The sequence below is a fragment of the Conger conger genome, chromosome 7, assembly GCF_963514075.1.
Source record: "Conger conger chromosome 7, fConCon1.1, whole genome shotgun sequence".
Lineage (NCBI taxonomy): Eukaryota > Metazoa > Chordata > Actinopteri > Anguilliformes > Congridae > Conger > Conger conger.
In genome coordinates this window covers 13,850,026-13,872,147 of record NC_083766.1, presented here as the reverse complement: position 1 = coordinate 13,872,147, position 22,122 = coordinate 13,850,026, and the positions used below count along the sequence as shown (strand labels likewise).

At 40.9% G+C, this 22,122-nt stretch overlaps 1 protein-coding gene across 1 annotated transcript in view; it reads left to right on the top strand.

The window, feature by feature from the left end:
• The window catches only part of nalf2 (NALCN channel auxiliary factor 2), an 85,767-nt gene extending 66,149 nt beyond the window's left edge, over positions 1-19,618 (top strand). Inside the window, exons 2-3 of the mRNA XM_061250018.1 lie at positions 16,805-16,976; positions 19,329-19,618. Coding sequence (XP_061106002.1) covers positions 16,805-16,976; positions 19,329-19,618 — 462 coding nt within the window. The remainder of the gene's footprint in view (positions 1-16,804; positions 16,977-19,328) is intronic.
• The last annotated feature ends 2,504 nt before the right edge of the window (positions 19,619-22,122 follow it).

Below are 22,122 nucleotides of genomic sequence, written 5' to 3'. Positions count from 1 at the left end.
GGCTATTCAACACCAGAATTGTGCTCACAGCACATTGGCTGAGGCAGAGAAGGAAAGATTTATTTAGCCAGCTGGGGGATGGTTAAACGAGCTCACTGCAGCCAGACAGGGAATTCTGTCAGGCTACCGGGAAACCCCCTGCCCTGTGCAGTAAGTGCCACTAGATCTTGGATAACCAAGACTGGACCACAACCTTTGTCTTCAGGAAGATGGTATTTTCAAGAACTCAGGTTACTGAATTTGGGCACTGGTCTTCTGCTTGGTCCAGAATGAACACTGTCCCCTAGTGGCCAATGTTTACCACTGCCAGAAGCCAAATGGTGTTTATCTTATAAGGATGGTTCAAATGCAAACAATCTGTATTTAAGGATACCTGAGCTTCACTTACTTTCTTTATAATGAAACACAGTGCTGCATTTTACACTATTAGATTGGTCATCATGTTCTATTTTTTATCGATTGAATTTATGTAATGATTCATAATGCATTGTAGCCTTTCCTGTCTTTTATGAAGTGAAGGCTAATGCTTGATATGCAAGAATGCACTCTGAGAATGATGTAGCTATTTACATATGGCTGCTTCAAGAGAGAATTTCACAGGGGAAATACTGCTTCTTTCTCATGTACCATTATAGATACATTACTTTTTGCATGGCAGTAACATTGTTTGGTGTGTGACGTATCACTGCCTGAGGATGTAAATCCATTAGACCACCTTTTATCTCAGACTTCCCAGCTGATACAAACTGCTATGAAAGCCGTCGGATTAATGCACCCAATCTCCAAAATAAACTGAATAAACTGAATTTTACAATAAACTGCTGTTGTCAATCCATGAAATTTATTTCAGATCCAGGGCATGTATTAAACTATGTGCTTTTGTGTACTTAATACAGGTTTATACTCTCTCTACCTTCCCAAGCAAATTATATACCTTTGATTCCTACATGCAGGCTGAGTCTATACAGGCATTATTTATTTCTTTTTTGTATTAGTCAACTGAGCTGCTTAACAGCAAGCAGTAAGTAAAGGTTGAATCATTAAAACATAAAAGGTGTTTGCTTCTCTGTTCTGTTAAGTTTATGTACTTTCATTACAGTTTATATTCTTCAGTTTATATTATAACAGTGTAGCTCTGCTACAAGTATGTATGCACTATTTTGTATGATGATACATTTCATCATGTATTGTATTATGGCTTCAGATATAAACTTGTCTCGTCAAGCAGTTTTTTTCTTTGTTACTGTCGTTGATGTAAGAACTGCAAATAAGCAAATATAATGCTAGCTTAAAAACTAAGCTCAAATTCTAGCACATTGCATGTCAAACTTATCATGCTTTCCATTTCCCTCCTGAAGTCACATCATCTCATTACCCTCCTTATATACTGGATGGGACCATAAGCAAAGTAAATCATTAGGGATTTTTGACCACACTTATTTTGTATGATTATTTTATTTTATTTTATTTTTGTTGTGATCCTTGAGTTGAATGGTGCTTGAATAAGTATGTAACGTGCAGTACAATCCAGGCACTGCAGAATCTGTGTAGCCCCTTTGTCTCGGAATACACTAGGGCAGTCAAAAGTTGATGGTCTATAGTCGATGGCCATTACATTAGAGTGCCTCTAATTACACTTTGTTTCAAATGTGGGTGCAAAGTGGGATGGATCTAGACAGCGGACAGAACTGATAAATCTCAGCATCGACAAAGATGATTCGATAATATCTGCAAATGTCTTTAATTGCATTGAGCTAATTAGAGCCTGTGTGTTCACTTAAGTGTTAAGACACTGTCTGTGCCTTTAAGTGCTCAATCTGAGGTGCAAGCCTCACTCATGTGAACTCAATCTGACTTCTAAGGTGTCTCATGGTGCAATCAATTCAGGATTTTGCAGTTCAGATAACTAATCTCCCCTTAGCAACAAGCCACATATTGATTGGACGGGAAACCATCACTACAGAAGTGTACGATTGGCCAGGACTCTATTTCCAAACCGATACAGCAGGGTATAAAAAAGCAGGCACAGCACTAGTTTGAATACCGGATCTTAAGTGACCTTTGAGAGGGGAACATTTTGAAATAACTTGCTAACAGATTTGATGCTTGTATAAATAACCCTGCTAGCAAACCAGCAGGAATTGTGGCATAATGACACATACCGTGGCATTGACAGTTACTGGCTGGTTCAGTACTGTATGAAAGCTTTTATAAGTTGTGTTCCTTTTTATACATAACATATGGGTGTTAGTGGAGCTGCAGTCTGGGTGTTTCATTGTCATTGATTGCCTAAAATCTTTGTTCTCACAGCCTCTATCATCTGCTGCTGATTATCTGGCCTTCCAGGACTTTAATTTGACACTCTTGGTGTAGAATAAGTGGTGTTAGTTTCAGGACTAGGGAACACACATGAATCACTAAAGACCATTCAACTGGAAGCCTCACCTATAGTGTAAACAGTGAATACAGGTAGCTCTTGTGCTAGAAGCCTTAATTGAGAGTTGGAAGTAATAGATTGTTCCCCAATTGCGAATAGGACATGTGAAAGTGGCAGGCTGGGCCCAGGAGAGAGAAACTGATCACTCCTGATGTAGCCTGAACCATAATGCATCTTGACAGGTGAGACAGGTGAGATTTGGAGGAAGTCACCCAGGGTAAGTGAGACCAGTTGGCTTCCAATGGTTTTGCCCCTCTCACTCTGACACAGTAGAGTGTCACTGTAATTCAAGGCCCTGTCCGTCTGCAAAAATAAATAAATAAGTCACTGTGAGCTTTCTGCCATCCCTCTCACTGTAGAAGATGGTACTGTAGATACAGGACATGTGTGCAGTCATTTTCCAGCTAAATATTAGTTCTCACAACAACATGCTACACTGTGAAAAGATATCCTGTAAAAATGTCACTGAAAAACATGTAATTAAGGGGGAAATGTATAAATCCTTTTTATCTGTATAAATCCTGTTATTTTATGGGATGATCATTAAATAATGAGTCATTGTTATTCTCCATTACTTTAAATCCTGGATATTATCCTTGACTATGAAATTCTTTACATTTTTAATGTCATTTTTCTACCGTGCATATTACAGTACATTTGCAGCATCTAACACGCATGGCATTTACATGTAGGCATTTAACATAGCTACATTACATTTCCAATACCTGCATGACTTTTATATTTAGGAATTTAAAATGCCTGCATTACATTTAGATATGTATTTCGTAATTTAATAGATAATCGTATCCAGAGTGAATAACATAATTACATACAAAAGATCAAACACAACGGGTAGTCCACCTTTTCAGTTAGGGCACAACAGGTATCTATCATTACATAAGGGACAAGTGGTTAAGAGGTAATGGTTCTCCTTTTAATTAAAGCCATTTAATGCAGTGCACAAATCTCAAGTGCACAAATGTCACCAGATGTATATAAGGTAGGCTGAATGGAGGAGGAGGCATATTCAAAATGCAGGACCACCAGTGCCCATTATCGTCTGCTGAAAAAATGACATCTTTAAAAAAATATATAGCTGTCACAAATATATAATTATCCTTGCAGCCTGGTCTTATTTTATTTTATTTTTCGGTTGGCATGTTTGCCTAAATGATACATTTACTAAAAGGCAGTGCTGTTGGAGTACACAGCCGCAAGCAAGCAGAGTCCTTGCCGTATCCTATTTAGCCTTTGATTTTTTCCTCCGCGGGTTCTGGGGGAATATGTCAGATGTAACAATGGAAGTCAGGAAAAAAGGCAAGGCCCCAGAGGTGTTCGCTTTTTTTTTCTCCCGATTTTAAAGAATGTTTGTACTCTTTGATAGTCCCGGCATGTTAATATACAGTATGGAGGCAGTTCTGTGTCAGATATACACACTCAGTATACATACATACAGTATACCATACTGTATATACTTTATTAAGAATATATGTGTGTGGAACTAAACAGAAATAGCGACGCTTGGCTGGAGTGTACCCTTTAGATGCTTCAAGCATTGTGCCAGCTCTTCAGTGGGAAATGTATCCCTACTGGAAAGGTTTTGTTGAAGAAGCATATGACTTACAAAACTCCCCAGCTGCCTTCATGCGCATACTCTGAGTGGATTATGGGTCTCCAGAGTTGAGTGTTACTGACACTATCTCTTGGCCTTGGGCCTAGCCTCGATCTGAATAAGAAAAGCTCTGCAATGTAGTGGCCCAGTCAGATTATTTTAAAGAATTTCCCTCAAAACTGATTTTGGATACACATCAGCTGTCTCCGTTGTAATTCCTGAAATCCCTTTTTTCCCCATTTCCTAAAATGTTTGAGTGACAGAGAAAAGGGTGTTGGTCATCTAATAGAGGAGAATTCAATGGACACAGGTTTATCATTGGGTTTATTTTCACAGGGATTTACTGTTCGTAAGGGATAATACCCTATGGACGAGTCAGTTATGAGGAAATAACTGCTCGATAGGGTGGCGTCAAAAATTGCTTGGAGCAACTAAAAGCCCACTGCATTATCGCCGAAGAAAAACGACATTTTAAATTATTTACAGAGATTATGAATGTTCTGAATATATTTTAGCCTCTAGGGGCGTTCCGTGTAGGTATATTCCTTGTAGCACTGTCTGTTGCTTTAAGGAGTGAATTGCAGCCAGTAAAAGTTTAATCATTCTCTCCTCACTCACATGTGTGTAAGTTATGTTATTATTACTGCCTAAGTTACTGCCTCAATTACCGCTCTGTTACATACATGTTACATTTGAAACATCTCCCATGGTTTTCTTTTTGACAATGCAAAGTGTAGCTCAATGCAAAGTAGCCTACAATAACATATGTGTGTCACCAGGTCGGCTATAACTGTAATACTTGCATTAATTAGAAATGCATTGTATAGTAGTGTATGTTGCACTCATTGATATTTCTTACATATTTTAGCTGTGAAAACATTCTACACGCCTGTTCAATCTGTTCTCCTTAGCAAGGTTATACAAAATGAAACACCACCCACATGACAAGTCTTAGCAAATCAGAATGTCATGGTATAAAGTACATTACATTATAACCTGTGGTCATATACATCAATGAGCCTAAGAATTATGACCATTCACAGATATAGACTCACAGAAGCAAATAGCGTTGATTATCTTGTAACAACGGCACATGTCAAGTTCTGGGGATATAAGACTTTGACAAGTGCCAAATTGTTATGTCCAGATGACTGGGTCAGAGCATCTCCGAAAACGCAAGGCTTTTGGGGTGCTCCCAGTCATCAGTGGTGAGTACCTACCAACAGTGGTACCACGAACCGGCAACAGGATGTTGGATGCCCAAGCCTCATCGATGCACATGGGCAACAAATGCTATCCCATCTGGTCTGAACAGACAGAAGGGCTACTGTGCCTGGTTCAATGAGTCGCGTTCTCTTTTACACATACAGTACAGTCAACAATACAGTCTCTCTCTCCCTCTCTGTATGTGGTGCATCCTGGGATCATAGGTTTGAGTGCAGTGAGGAACGAGTGTGATTTTTGGAATCACTTGTTAAGCTTTTTTTCCTTCAACCTGTATTTCCTCCATGATTAGGATAAAGCGTGTGACTCCCCTGGTGGGACGATTTTTGCTGTTGTTGCCACATGGCGATAGAGGGCCAACACCAACACAAAAATAATAAACAAACACAATAAACTAAAATAAAAAAGGCAAAAGAAAGTCAATCCGAGCGACAGCTTTTCAGCTTGCCACTTTGCAGTCAGCCAGCTCCGGCACTTTTCAGCAGTGTCTTCCTCCCAAATTCAAATAAATTCAATAAAAACTACCACACAAACCTGCCGCTCTGGAGTGATCTCCCGGTCTCGGCACCATACTGCGGAAACGAGCACACTAAGCACCTGGGCTGATTAGTTAATGCAACCCAGGTGTGTGCCCTCACCGCCAGTAGGCGAGGCCGAGACAATCTGCTTCTCCAACAGACAGCATGCCACAGCGTTCTTTCAATTTTCTTATTTTTTTTTCATTTATTTTTTTGTTGAACCATTGAATTGATTTCCTGCTTTAGTGACACAGTGAATACTCTTGGTGGGGAATGAGGTGCCCTCCAGGGCGATGGTGGCCTGCTCAGTGGAGCAGTGTGGCTTGGCTGCTGGAGACATAGTGGCCCATGCGAGTATTAAATCAGAGTCAAGAATTAATAGTGCTATAGTACTCTCTCAACCAAGTGGAAAAGTTTAATACAATGGTTGAGCAGGGTATTGTGGTAAATCACACACACACTTTATTTTTTTGCCTTGTCAATCCAGCTAAGTAAGTTAGAATTTTGAACTGCCCCTCCATTTTCGAGAGATGAAGCGCTGGCAAGAGAGCTTTCATGCTACGGGCAAGCTAGTTTTGGCGTTTAAAAAAAATAATGCTTGGTGCAGAGAAATCGTCAACTTTCTCTTTGTTGCTGTGCAAAATCAGCAGCCAACATGCATTGGTAACATCTAAAGCCAATGAGGAAAACACGGCTTTTCAGCTTACCTTCAAGATGTTTTTGAATGTAAACAAATATGTGTGTTACTGTGCAATGATAAATGGAATAGCTTTATTGTCATTGCACAGTACAGAGCAACAAAATTACAGTTGACAGTTTCATCCCGTCCAAGAAACATACAGAGGCCATTTCGTGGCCAACATGGGGAGGGAGACAGGAGCAGGAGAACTATCATTAGATAAGAAAGAAACAATGGGGGGAGATGAGGGAAAAAAACACAACTCCCCAAACTGGGCTCCTATACTGAACATTATGCTGAGTATAAGGAAGAGGATGAGGTGGCACAGCAGTTCTATGAGGGTCTACCATGGGTTTCTGTGGAGGCTAAAAAGAGAGCTGGATGGACACCTGGCTCTGACAGAGCTATGTACCAAGCTGCAGGGTAAGGCAAATGGGTATGCTCCTTTCTCATGTTAAAGATGACCTGTCTGTGGGTTTCTACAAGGCCTACTGCGGATGCTGGGTTGGGCACTGTTCTCCTGGGAGCATTCAATCAAAGTCTGGCTGTTGCCAGTGAGTTGGAGGTGGGCAGTTCTTATGTAACTACCAACAAAGGGATATCGGGAACTGGACACAAATGGCTTTGTTGTGCAGGGATTATGAAATCCTTTCCAAGGTGCTGGCTAACAGGCTAAGGGTGGTGTTGGAGCAGACCGCCCACACAGGCCAGTCCTATTGTGTCCCCAGCAGGACAATAATTGATGATATACCCTTAATTTGTGACTTCATTGATATCTCTGGGTTATTGAGTTTAAAAACTGGCTTTATTCCTTTCAACCAGGAGAAGGCCTTTGACTGCGTTGAACGCATCCATATGGCAGACATTTCATTCCAGCCTTGGTTTTGCATCTATGGTCAAGGTGCTCTATGGGGTCACTGAAAGTGTACTGAAGGTGAATGGGGACTTAAGTGCTCCTTTTAAGGTTCTCTGAGGTATTAAGCTGGGATGCTATACTGTTTGAACCCTTTTTATGCCAGGTATGAAATAGGCGGATCTTATTGTGGCTACACCGGGGATCGAACCACCGACCTTGCGGGTCCCAGTCATGTACCTTAGCCACTACACTACAGGCCACCCCATGAAGACAGAATACATAAAGGCACAGGTGAACTCAGATACACTAGGAACAAGATAATGAAAATACTAATGCAATAATGACATGATACGGGAAACTAACAACTAAACGAGGTATGCTAACTGGCAATAATACTGTAATTAACCAATTAACAAAGATGACAGCAGAAGGAAACATACATGCAAAAATTGGAGATGAATGTGTTAAGCCACAGCAGGAACTGAGATGGAGGAGGAGTTTTTCTGCCAGGCAACTTAAAGAGGAATAGAGATGGGTTCAAGTACCTGGGTTGAACCCAGAGAAGGACTGTGTAACACTAAGGAACTGGGGTGTCTTGGGGGCAGCCGGGACAGGTAAAAGTGGTTACTCATATCGAGGGCGTGGGAATAACCATGTAGGGCATGCCCTCATTTTCTAACACCTATAATCTATGACCTCAGCACAATGGCTTTTTACAGTCACCCGCTGGCCTATTTCAAGGATAAGATTCAAGCTTTTCTTTTTTTCTGGGTAGGTTACCTCTGGGTTCCAGAGTTTCTGCAAAGGGAAGAGGGTGGCCAAGGGTTGCCATATCTGTACAGTAGAACTGCAGCTTTTAGACTTAAAGGTATAATATGTAAAAAATGTTGCCTTGCTTTTGTTGTTTGTTTCAATTCAGTTTTTTGTTGTTGCTTTTGCAGTTTCCTACTATTGGGGGCCTTGGGGGATAGTCTGAGGGCTGCCTGTTTGAGACTGGATGTGTTGTACAATGTAGGTTTTGTTCAAATGTAAAAACTCTCTCTGTCTCTCTCACAATGAATCCATCGAACCGTTGTTTCACCTTTTCATCACAAAGCCGGGCTCTGGCACTGAACATGGAGCACAGCTTGCGGTGAAGTGAACTCTCCTCAGGTGCTGGCTTGAGGAGTGAGCTGCCGGAAAGCTCCAGAATGAACTCGTCCACATGCTCATCTCTCAGCTAAGTGTGGCTGGAAATCCCTTGTCGGAGTGAGCAAAGGGAGCTCGACCCTGCCTGACTTAGCTGCCGAGTCATGAACAGCTAGGGCCCTTGGAGGCCTGACCCAGCGTCCCCATTTCTTTTCTATCCTCTCATTTTTCAGTCCACTTATTTGTGTATTTATCCATTTTAAATCAGTGATGTTCGGGGAACTGTGAATACTTATATGTTAGTCCTTTTGATTCCATCTTGCTCAATAAACCTTCTGTTCAGGCAGTCCACAGAAGAGATGGACACAGGGAGGTAGCGAGTATGTCAGTTTTCACTGGCGTTTTACTTGTATCACAGGAGCAGGGAAGGGAGAGACAGTGAGAGCGAACTTATAAATAAACAAAAAGGTCTTTGTCCGTCACCCTCACAGGATCGGGGTCAAAACAACAAACGAAAATAATGAAGGCAAACAAAACCAAACTGAAGCTTTCACGTTGTAGCTTGTCAGCTCTGTCGCTTTCAGCCCTGTTCCCCTCGCACCACAACTCTCATTTCCCTGGCTCCCCGGTCTCAGATGTCTACTGCGGGAAAGAGCACACATTTAAAAGCCTGAAATAATTTGTCATGTAGTCCAGGTGTGTGTGCCTACTTAACCAGTAGGAGTGGTCCTCGGATTGCCCTGGCTCCTTCCGGCAAACCGAGCCCCACCTGCCACAATGCTATATGATATTTTCCATGGACTGTATGCTGGCTGTCAAGCTAAGTATTTTGAACAACTGCATTATTTAATATTCTTCAGGCTGACTGTCTGGCATCGTGCTTGTTTTTGCTTGAGATTAAGTGTTCCTTATTCATTGTGCATGTCATGTTCATTATGATGGGCATAGCCTGCTTAGCTTTAGAGTTTGGCAAGCAATTTGCACCAAGAACTAAGGTCTTGTTTAGGCTTGATAACTACCTAGTGATAGCTGGCTTACTTGGTTTTGGGGACACAGAAAAAGTATAATGCCACATTTCATCGATTGCTATTTGTGTGTGGATTGTGCAGGAACTGCGAAAGGAAAGTCTCAAAATAAAAAAAGATAATTCACAAACTGCACACCTGTGACTTAATCCACAAATGCAGATTCTACACTTCATAAACCAATTTGAGACTGGGTTATTGCAAAAAAGTACATGAGGATGTTGGACACATATTTTTGCTCTGCATAAACAAAGTATGAGATCTTTGTGCAAAAGGGAAAATATGTATTCACTCAGGGTACCAGTGCAATTTAAATGGCAATTCATAAGGCACAAGTTGATAGATATTTGTTTGTGAATAGTAAAACACATTGTGATGGGTCTCTGTTTGTGGATCATGTTACATGCATTTGTCAATAATATTGAGACTTCTCACTCCATAGATATCTCCCTTGATTTTATTCATAAACCTTGTTTATCCAGGCCAAACAGTGTGGCAAATATTTTTATTGAATCATTATTAATAGTTGAAGTGATGGTAGTGGTAATGTAATCATGGGTTTCCTCTTTTTTCAGCATGTAGCCAGCTTATTTTAGTTACACTCTGGACACTTATTAGCACCATTTAAGTTTAGAGTTTTTATTGCAAAATTGTGTCCGAAAACTGAATGAACCAATCAGCAGGTGTTAGGATTGCTGAATAAGTCTGTCAGTAAATTAACAATGCCATATTTAGAGCGATCAGGTGATCAGTCTCTGAATGAGGCTGTTGTCCGTGACTGTGTAATTATCACTCTCCCTCTCTCTTTCTCTCTCTCTCTCGGTGCATGCAATTTGTGTGAGAATCATGACCTCTGCTGGTGAGAAAATTGTTTTATTGGTCACAATTGTGATTGTCTTATTCAGATCAATATTATGACCACCCATTATGCCATGTTGTAGATGTATTATTTTTTATAAAATACAGAATAATAATCTTTCACATTCTAATCTTTATATTTTTATACATGTTTATTTATGTCCCTGCATGTATAACAGACAAGGGTGTGTAGGCACATTGCTAATATTACACAGCAATGAAACTGCAACATGACTTAAGACCAGGTTTTGGTTGGTCATAATACAAGAATTCAGCTACAAGTAGCAATACGGCAAATACCATGACTGCACCTCACTTTAAGAACAGCTAGATAGGTGCATGATCAGTTTCTTTTTTTAAAGAAAAGGCGCTGGGCAGAAAAACAAGCAATGACATTTGTGTTTTGGTTACTGATGTGTTAATCCAAGGGCATTTAGTGACTTTATGCAAATGTATGTACGTATGTCTGCAGCAGAATGCCTATAGTATGATTCTGTACTATTTAATAGTAACCAGACACCAGTAGTTTATTTCCCTCTGTATGGACAAGAAGTGTTGTTACTCCTTTTGTGTTTGGATGCCAAAACTGAATTTTTTTACTTGACTATTATGAGGTTCTGTGGGCATGTTCAGAATGTGCAGTAATGTAGTACCACAAACATTCAAAACACTTGGTGGTTTTTAGTGTATTCGCTAATGGACTACCGGGAGTTCCATGGCATTGATCCAGCCATGATATATATAAAATACATTTTGTGGGAGTAACATGCATAGACTGCCACACCTTGCTTGAATATATCTTCGCTTTGAACTTGTACTTGAACAAGGATCATTCATAGAAGGAATTTATCTACAGATACAGAAAGAGTGTAATTGCCAACATACAGCATGACTTTATTTGTCAACAGTTTAACAGCAATCTGTGATGACTTCCCATTGGTCACAGTGAAGTCATAAATAGACTGGAGGGTGTGACATGTGACAGTGTTGATTTACTGAGAGGAGGAAATGATTCAGCTATTTATGGGGTTATAGTGATGTATTTCTGTTACATCCTTTCTACCTTTACTTTACACCAGGCTGGGCCAGTGGAGAATGGGCTTCCAGGGATCTTTTCCCGAGATTTATTCCCATTTGGATTTTTTTTTCTTGTCACCGTTTGAAGGTTTCTCTCCCTACTGTGGTGTTTTTACCTCACATGCTTGCTGTTTGGGGGTTCAGGTCTGTTTTTTCTCCTCTTTTTGCCTTTCTGTTACTCTTTTTGTAGCATCTTTGTGACAGTTTTCGGTAAAAAGTACTACTATTGAATTGCATTCCTGCTAGTGTAACGCAAATCCCTCTGTGATGCTGTAGCTACCTTGTACTATAGTAGCTTGGTAGCCTTTTTTCATCACAGCTTGTATGTTGGATTGTGATTTTTACACATTGTTGTATAATCCGTTTGTAAAGGAGCGGGGTCGGAGGTCCAAGTGCGACCGAGTTGGGTTCTACAAGCTGGCCTACTCACAAGACGTGAGATAACCACTGAGTTTTTTCTGGGGACATCACACCATCTTACGGGCAGGAACGGTAGCTCCATACTTGCGTACCTTGGCCTAAAAGGCTTATGCAAAAGTAATCCAACTACATGATCCGCCAAGGGAATCGGCAACGTAGATTCCCAACCCATAGGGGGTGCACAGGGTTCTCTAGTATGGATGTTACCTCCAACAGTGGCGAATAGTGACTTAGTGCTGTATATCCAATGACAGACAAAGACAACGACAATCACAAAACAAATGCGTTTAGAATGTGACAAAACAAAACACTTCGCTATACTAAAGAAAATGTCAGGCGGCTGGCAAATTGGGAAACCGCATACTACGGGAAAAGGACACACTATGACGCCAAGAATTTCCACCTACGGAAAAACTAAATATTGCCTTCCCCTTACGCTTGATCAAAACGGTAGGGAGTCTGAACCAGTCGGAATTACCAGAGGGTCTCAATACTCCTGGGTCCACTGTAGCTCCTTCCTTCCTAAAGGTAGCTTTTACACAAGGCGGAAATAAACTAAGTGGACAAACAAAATTGTGCAGAAAAAGGGTGCAATAACCTCAAAACTGACACTTGGCGTAGACCGTAGGAAGCTGTGAACGGGGTCTGTAGTGTAGTGGTTAAGGTAAATGACTGGGACACGCAAGGTCAGTGGTTCTAATCCCGGTGTAGCCACAATAAGATCCGCACAGCCGTTGGGCACTTGAGCAAGGCCCTTAACCCTGCAATGCTCCAGGGGAGGATTGTCTCCTGTTTAGTCTAATCAACTGTACGTCACTCTGGATGAGAGTCTGCCAAATGCCAATAATGTAATGTAATGTAATGGGTCCAGCCTTCCCTGGTAGTGCCTGGAAAACCTAGCCAAGTCCAACCCCGAACCATGACACCATTATCACTGCACATTTAGGCCCTTATGCAATAACTTCTAGAGCTGCATCTTAAGTTACTGTTACAGAGTTAGCTTTAATTGTTTTAGATATGGAACCCATATCTATTGAATAATTATTTTCTTTCTTAGCCCAAGACAGTAGCACCTAGATATGCAGATTCTGAACCTCACTGATTGTAGGAGTGAAATTAATCAATGGGAAGGCTCACTCCCTCTCTGAGTCACAAGACCCAATTATCTCGTCTGCTTTGAATTTTGCCAGACAGATTAGCCTTGCTCTTCAGATCAACCAGGAACTTAGAGCAGAGATGGCATACCTTAAAGCAACACACCAACATTCTACTTGTGCTCCAGACAAGTTGGCAAAACCAGTTGACAAGAAGCCTCTGAGAAAACTGCAAGAGTGCGGATTCCGCATCTGAGCTCTTGGCATGAGAGCCAGAGGAAAGAGTTGGCACCAGGCCAAGAACAGGTGAGGGAGGATTAAAAGATTTCATACCTTTGCCGGTTTTATTACTTCCGGCACTTTCCAGTGTTACAGTATTGGTTTACTGTAACTAGACATCAATATCACTGAAGTTTCCTGTGGAATCTTTAGAAATGTAATACTGTTTTTCCTACAGTGTATAGTGTTTAACCCCTTTTGTAGTGGCCATTTTCTTGACCTATGCTTAAAAATGACATACCCAAAATGAAATGGTTACTATTCTTGAACGAGAGGCATAATCCTGGTCTCTTCTGAAAGGTCACCCTTCTAGGTTTTTATTCCAGAATTATAAAAAATATTTCTAAAACAAAGTTAAAGAAGCTCAACCATGGTGAAAGGGGAAGCTTTTTTTCTCACTGAAGAGATTAAAAAATGTCAGTGGATACAGATTATCGAAACACAATGGAGCCATAGTCGCAACACTGGACAAATTCCTGTTCAAATATCAGCAAAAATGAGCATTCCAAAAAGGACATTTGGAGAATTCAAAATGACACATGGAAACTAAATGACATTATGGGTCTTATGAGGTGTAAAATACTGCATTTTTTTCGTAAAGTGTACAACACTTTTTATCCTCAAAAAAGGGTTTGCACTTCACCCCGCCTGTCACCCTCCTCCGACCTCCCTCTCCTTGCCCTCGCAGTGAAGATCATAAAAATAAGTGCAATAATCACAATAATAATTTCATTGAGGTCCACTGATTTAAGTTGTCAAATACCCAACCCCCATCAACACGTCAAACACATTCCACAATTTCACATGCTATTTATTATTCAAGAGCAGTCTGGCTCCTTATTTATAAGCATACTTTCATTTATTATTTGACATATTCATATCTGATTCTGTTGCTACCATTTATTCATTCTTCAAACAATGGGATCCTTCTGCGTCATAAAAACGCCTTAATGATGGTGGAATTTGCTTATTTAATGTATCACATTTGTGGTGACAGAGGCAGACTGCCGGAGAGGGAGGCAGATAAATATATGCATATACACTCAGTGGTCACTTTATTAGGTAGACCTGTACACCAACTTGTTAATGTAAATATTTAATCGGCCAGTCATGTGGCAGCAACTAAATGCATAAAAGTCTAAATATCTGAAATGTGATCTAAGTGACTTTGAACGTGGAATGATTGTTGGTGCCAGACAGGGTGGTTTTAGTACCTTAGAAACTGCTGATATCCTGGGATGTTCATGCATAATAGTCTCAGAGTTTGCAGAGAATTGTGCAAAAAACAAAAACACCGTTACAACTGTGAGATGTAGTTCTGCTTGCAAAAATGTGTTGTTAATGAGGGAGTTCAGAGGAGAAGGGCCAGACTGGTCAAAGCTGACAGGAAGGTGACAGTAATGTAAATAACTACACATTACAAGAGTGGTATGCAGAAGAGCATCTCTGAACACACAACATGTCAAACCTTAAGTGGATAGGCTACAGCAGCAAAATACAAATACTGTAAGCAAGAAAATAAAGTAAGTCTAATAAATAATGTGCTCAGTGTATGTATGCACAATATTGATATGTGACAATCAACAGTTAGTTATAACAAACATTATAACAAGTGCAATAATATGCCAATGTTGTACAACAATAAACATGAATGAATGTGCACAAGTATGATACAACATGGACAGGACATGACACAAAAAAGAGCCGTAAGTTATATTGCAGTTCCTCCTAGTCTTCTCATTGGAAAGAACGTGTGCCTTCAGGAGCAGCCAAAGTGATCACTTCATTACAGGCTACAAACCCGTTATCATTACAGCAATGTGTATTTACTGTCAAGCTTCTACAGGTTGATGGATATCAGGGGAGTAGGCCCTGTAAACTCAGCACTTTACAAAATAGACAAGAGATTCAGGGGCGGAGAAGCTGCTTATCTCTGAGCATTAAGGCGCTTTGCTACTGTTTTGCGATTTGTAGTGAAAAAGTGATAGTTTCAAGTCGCTCTTAAAAGTATGCTTATTTTTACGGGAAGTTTAAAGTTGTTCTTCGATGATTTTGTTTTGATGCAAGAGGATGCAAACAAAGGCATCTTAAAAATAAAAAGGCCATTAAAATGCAGGTGATGTAATTCAGACTGACAGTTTCGCGAAATGGGATTTGTACAGAAAAGCAGGCCCCAGATGACGGTGTGTGGCCAGGAGGAGAGAGCGTTTTTAGGCCCCAGATGACGGTGTGTGGCCAGGAGGAGAGAGCGTTTTTAGGCCCCAGATGACGGTGTGTGGCCAGGAGGAGAGAGCGTTTTTAGGCCCCAGATGACGGTGTGTGGCCAGGAGGAGAGAGCGTTTTTAGGCCCCAGATGACGGTGTGTGACCAGGAGGAGAGAGCGTTTTTAGGCCCCAGATGACGGTGTGTGGCCAGGAGGAGAGAGCGTTTTTAGGCCCCAGATGACGGTGTGTGGCCAGGAGGAAAGAGCGTTTTTAGGCCCCAGATGACGGTGTGTGACCAGGAGGAAAGAGCGTTTTTAGGCCCCAGATGACGGTGTGTGGCCAGGAGGAGAGAGCTCCACCACTGAAAACACAGAGAATGCTCCATATGTTACTGTGAATTTTATGTGTTTGTCCAGGGAACAGAATAAACCTCTGATGGATTTCAGCGGTCTGGCACTCTTCCCATGCAAATTCAGTATTAAAGGGCCTTTCACAATAGGAAAGACAAACCTGGAACAATCCGTCCTTGAGAGTCCCGGCTCAATTCAGAAGTCAGGCCCGCACGTGGCCCGCATCGGGCTGCAATGTAAAATTCAACCGTGCTTTCATTGAAATGTGCCACCAACATCCGTTTTCACCCTACCGGCTCCCCGCGGTTCAAACTGTGATGTTCACAGCGAACCTGTCATGGCACTATTGTCACTCGTGCCAAAGCCATGCATCACAGCAGACAGCAGCTGGGAGGGGAGGCAGAATTGGTCTTGCTCAGGGGAAGCCTTGAGCCTTAATGAAGTGTAGGGCAAGACCATGGGCGGACAGGCAGTACTGTTCTACTATATATGCCACCAGACGCTTGAGGCACTTATTGACAAACGCCGCAGCAGACTTGCTTCTGGCAACCAATCGAGTGACCTGAAAGGGTGTAGACAATGTGCGTTTAATAGCCGCTAGGTGAGAGATGCATCTTCTTTGCAGAACACAACTGTTTGCTATTTAGTCTTCCCTATGAATTATTGAATTGCAGAATTTTTTAAGCAATGTAGATGCCCATACCTGTATTTTTCATATAATGTGACATGCGTCAGTATAGTGGCAAATTCACAGTCACTGTTAATCACCATGCTAAGTTATGGCACAGTAACGGCAGTGCAATGCTCAGGACTGGGACCTGGAACCACTTAATTCCAGTTGTTCCAGTAGATACTTAATTCAGTATCCACTCCCCTGTACGCTACTACTACTGCCAGCCAATACTGTGGTTGGGTCTGGGGCCTGCTGGCAGAGCTGGTTAAGGTCAATCATATTCATAGGAGAGTGCTGCCTCAGCATGTCTCTCCGTTACATTTTGGTCAGATGTCTGAAGTCTGTGTTTTTGTCTCATCTTTTTTTGCAGTCAGTCTACAAAGCCTGGTTATGCTCAGAATATTTCAATGCTACCCAGAGCCAGTGTCACTACAGGATTCCCTGCAAGCAATACTGTCTGGAGGTCCAGACCAGATGCCCATTTGTGTTACCAGACAATGACGACTTGGTCTACGGGGGGTTATCCAGCTTCATCTGTACAGGTGAGTAGCTATTCTTCTCAATAAAAGAGACTACCACTCTGTCTGCCTTGCCTCCCTTGACCTTTAGATTAATTTCACGTTAGGAGACAAATTGATATGAGAGACTTGAGCAGTTTAAATAAGGTGACCAACTGAAAGATCTTTCTCTTGGGAAATATAGTAATATGTGAATGGTTCTTAAGCCCAGAAGTTGTTCTGGTTTTATTAATATTACTATTATTAAGGCGGGCTGTAGTGTAGTGGTTAAGGTATGACTGGGATGTGCAAGGTCGGTGGTTCGATCCCCAGTGTACCCACGATAAGATCCACACAGCCGTTGGGCCCTTGAGCAAGGCCCTTAACCCTGCATTGCTCCAGGGGAGGATTGTCTCCTGCTTAGTCTAATCAACTGTATGTCGCTCTGGATAAGAGCATCTGCCAAATGCCATTAATGTAATGTATTATTACTTTTACATTTTTCTCTATATCTAGAACACATTTACAGAACATTGCACCAATACAAATGATAAAGGACTAATTAGAGATGATACTGTTACGCATAATCATTAAAGTATGATTATGTGTAAAATTATGATAGTTTTCCTGAAATTGTATTGTGTTTTCTAAATATTCACAGTAGTTCACGCTGTTAAAGTGTACCATATGGGTCTTCAACCTGTGGCTTCAAAGCGCCAGTGAAAATGACATTTGAAAAATTCAACAGCAACATCTCTATCCAAATATAATCTGCGGTTCAGCACGAACATCCACAGAATGTATTTTCTGCATGGTCCCATCAAACTAGTTTACTTCTACCAAAGTATACCAACTGTTTAGCAGACAGGCAGACAAGTATTACACTTGATTGGTGGTGATGGGACGTGGTAGAATACAACATTTTGCAGTTACAATATGACAACATGTTTGCAACTTACTTTATTAAAGCACATAACAGCTTCAAAATTCACAATGGATATTAACAGGGTGTTATTTGTGTCGTAGAACATGACAGACTACAGACCCGCTGTTTACAGCAATTTTTACCATAAAAATCTGGAAACATTTTACAACGTAATACGTACACACACGCTTTTAATATGCACATTTTATATCATATATTACTTTCATGCTCAATACCCTCAGCTGAAGGTCTTTTTGTTTGTCTCTTTTGTTTCTTGATTCAAATCTCCAGAAGGTTCGCATTTAAACCCATAAAGAATCTGAAGGGAAATGAAGAAGTGGTCCTCTAGTGTTACTCTGCCAGATGTTCAGTAGATACATTGCTCTTTCTGTTGCATGATACATTATTTCCCTTGGCAACTGACCAGGTTATCGTTCACCGCTTCCCACTGTCAGCCGGCGTTTCATCCATGGCAACCAAAGGAGACTCTTGATATGCAAAATGAAGGACAGGGCTGTTTTCCTTGCTTCCAAATAATAAGCATCAGATTTACTGGAAGGCAGGAAACTGGAAGAAACAAGTTTACCTTTCTCATCTCTATCAGTGTAAGCGGCTCATTTGGAGAGCGGGTTTCAATTAAGTGTATCAAGTGTGCTAAATGATCTCCCAGGTGGCCTTTGGCAAAATAACAGAGAGGAGGGAGGGGTACCTAATTAAATTAAATCCTTCTCTTCTCATCTGGTCCACACTCTTATCTGTTTACAACAGCGAGTACTGCCACAAAGGAACAGCTTGCATTATAGGTTTAGTTATCAAGGGAGGATGTTTAAAAAAGTAAAGGCAATATTTTTCTTATCTGCACAATGAGATTCCTAGCAACCAGCCATTTTATTTTTGCCTGCAAAGCACTACAATGGCAATCATGACTTTCCTGTAACCTGCCTTCTTTGTCTTAGGATTCCTCCCCCTTCTCTTTGACTTCTTTACATCTTCACTACACACATGTTCACGGTATACCAGTTGAAGATGACACTTTACAATATAATAAAACATTTTTGGTGTTCAAACGAGACAAGAGACAGACACACATTTTAACATAATATATACTGTATATATAAAGGCACAAAGAATCTCTAATATAATGCAACACTTTACCCATCTAAAAGAACTTGCGCACCTGGAAATTGTTAGATTCACATCAGCCGTCACAGATATAAAGCACCCAGCCATTTTGTGCCAGAAGTTTCACGTCAGCTGTGGTGGAGAGGGAATTATGTTTGAAGTTTCTACTCACACTTTCTCTGGTCCTCTCTCTCTCCCTCTCTGTCTCTCTCCCTCTCTCTTCCTCTCTCTCTCCATCTCTCTCCCTCTCTGTCTCTCTCTCTTTCTCTCTCGCTCCCTCTCACTTTCTCTGGCTCTCTCTCTCTCTCTCGCTCCCTCTCACTTTCTCTGGCTCTCTCTCTGTGCTGCAGGGCTACTAGAAAACCATTTAACCAATGTAGAGCCAGAATGTTGCGACGTCAGATGGAGCGGCTGTGAGCGGGCGTCGGAGGGCCCCTGCGGCTCGTGGTCCAGACCCCCCGGCTCCTCGGCGTTGCCCGTGTCCGCTGCCTCCCGGCTCTGCAGCAGCAGGCTCAAACTGTGTGTGCTGGTCCTCATCCTCCTGCACACTGTCGTCACTTTTTCTACGGTACAAAACAGCGGGGGGATGACCCTGGAGACCATCACCCCTATGGAGGAAGCCTCCACAAGAGAGGAGTGAATCTCTCGCAATCTCTCCGCCCGCCCCAAAATGAAAAAAGAATAAAATACGAGAAATCTGCCGAGGTGCGGTCGCAACAGGAAGGGTGAAGCGCGGTGTTTGCCTCCCGCCCTCCCCCTGCCAGCCAGCGGTTCGGATGCCGTGGTCGAAGAGGGAGAGGAGAGGGGGAGGGACAGGCAAAAGGAAGTGAGGATGCCCCGCTTCCTGTTCTCACCCAGAGTTGTATTGTTCTCTCTGCGAAGGTGTCATGTGTTTCTTCCGGGAAAGTTTCGGGTACAATTGGCCTTTGTCTCGTTCCACGTTGTCGTGAGGGTCTCTGTGACGCAGGGCAGAAATGTGGAACGCCTTTTTGCAATTGGATTATATTTCGGTATAATAGTAGCAAATTATATTTAAATATGAATTTATACTTAGGAATGCCAATTCTCTGCCTACCTCCCAGTATCATCGTCAGATAACATTTTCTAACTTATCCAATCATTTCCCTTTCATCAATTTTGTATGATTTATTTTGTAATATTACACAACTGGAGCTCCATCCATTCACATCTGAATTAGAACCATTTGAATGTGTGTCTCAAAAGAAAAGGGCAAAGTTCACTGATAATCAAAATAATTTTACAAGTAAAAATGAATAATGTAATTTCATGGTAAATACAACAAGTGTTAGTAGCACAACACACTATGCTGTTGAATTGGTTCATAATTTGACAATAGAGCTTGAAAATCAAACATTGACTCTTTTTTTTGTTTTTATTATTTTTCTGCATGGGTTATGCATATGCTAGATCTTTGCTCATACCACATTTTTATGAGAGAGAGAGACATTGCAAGCTGAATATGTTTTGATAAATCATTCACAGATGTCCTGCGTTTAGGGATGATATTTTACTTGACTGTTTTTCTGCCAGCATTGAGATTGATGAAGTTTGAGAACATCTCTGTCACTTGGGGGAAAAAACGATAGACATGTGTATTGGTTAAAAGAGAAGAAAACCAAAAAAAAATTGGTCTCCCAATGAACCAAATTAACAGCCACTCAGAAATAATCAGATTTGTAAGATTGTTCAAAAAAATATCTGATCAAATGAGTTTTTTTTTCTCCAAAAACTGAAATATGATGCATTAGAAATCAGTTTGTTATTCTGTTACTGAAATAACCCTCTCAGATTGGCTTTGAAGTGGGTACAGAAATACCTCCCATCACAATGTCAGAATTAATTTTAAGTTGATTAAATCAACCTGCTTTTGGCATCTTTCAGCTTCTCTGGTCTGCTTTAACATTTCATATTTCATCATAATATCAGTGATAAATAATCTTTTATGACATTAAAGCTAACATGATGCTGCTTGTTTTTGCAAAGTTGGAGAAATGATGGGGATACGGTTGATGATGATGATGATGATGATTATTATATCAATATTTTGTCATACTTTTTTAGTCTCCTCATGACATCCCTATTACACAAAAGTGATTTCCAGTCTTTAACTCTGCTAGTCATATGCAAATATTTTCCATAGTATTGAATCTCAACATGAATGTTGACATCTCAGCATAAACTTTGCTCAATTGCCACCAGTTTCCGAGTCACAATCTCACATGATGAGGTCACACAAGATTTTCTTGTTGGCTAGTGTAGCCGTGTACTGAAGTTGCTTCATATAGTGTTTCACTCTGATGTTCTACAGAAATCTTTCTGATCCTCATTCAACAAACTGTCCATTATATTTTTTTATTTGACAATTATATTTTGTGTTATCATTCATACATGCTAATAAAGTTACTGTGTAAACTTATAGCCGACAGCCTTTAATACAGGTGAATATCATCCCACATGCCAAGGACTGCTTCATACCAAATATATCCAGTCTGGCAGGGCATCACATTTACATCTGTAGTACTACAAACAAAACAAAATATGAAATGCAGACATATTCACTCAGTGAGCACTGTATTAGGTAGACCTGTACACCAGCGTTTTAATGCAAATCAGCCCATCATGTGGCAGCAACTAAATGCATAAAAGCATGCAGACATGGTGAAGAGGTTCAGCTGTTTTTCAGACCAAATGTCGGACAGGGTCGTTAAAGCTGACAGGAAGGTGACAGTAATGCAAATAATCACACATTATGACAGTGGTATGCAGAAGAATATCTCTGAACACACAATGCATCAAAACTCTAAGTGGATAGGCTACAGCAGCAGAGGACCAATAAGTTAAAAAAATAGGTCTAATGAATACCTAATAAAGTGCTCACTGAGTGTATATTAACTCCAAAACGAGCCTTTTGTGATTTCTGTTATAGGGCTGGGTTTTCATATGAACAGACTGATTTCATGTTCCCAGTTTTATTAAACGTGGAGAGCGTTATTTCATAAGAAATGATCCATACCGCATTTATGCTCAGTGAGCAAGTATAAGTTTAGCTTTTTTTAAGCCCAGTATGTCTTTGAAAAGAATGATTTCATGGAGCTCTAATTTGAAATGTTAAAAATGTTAATG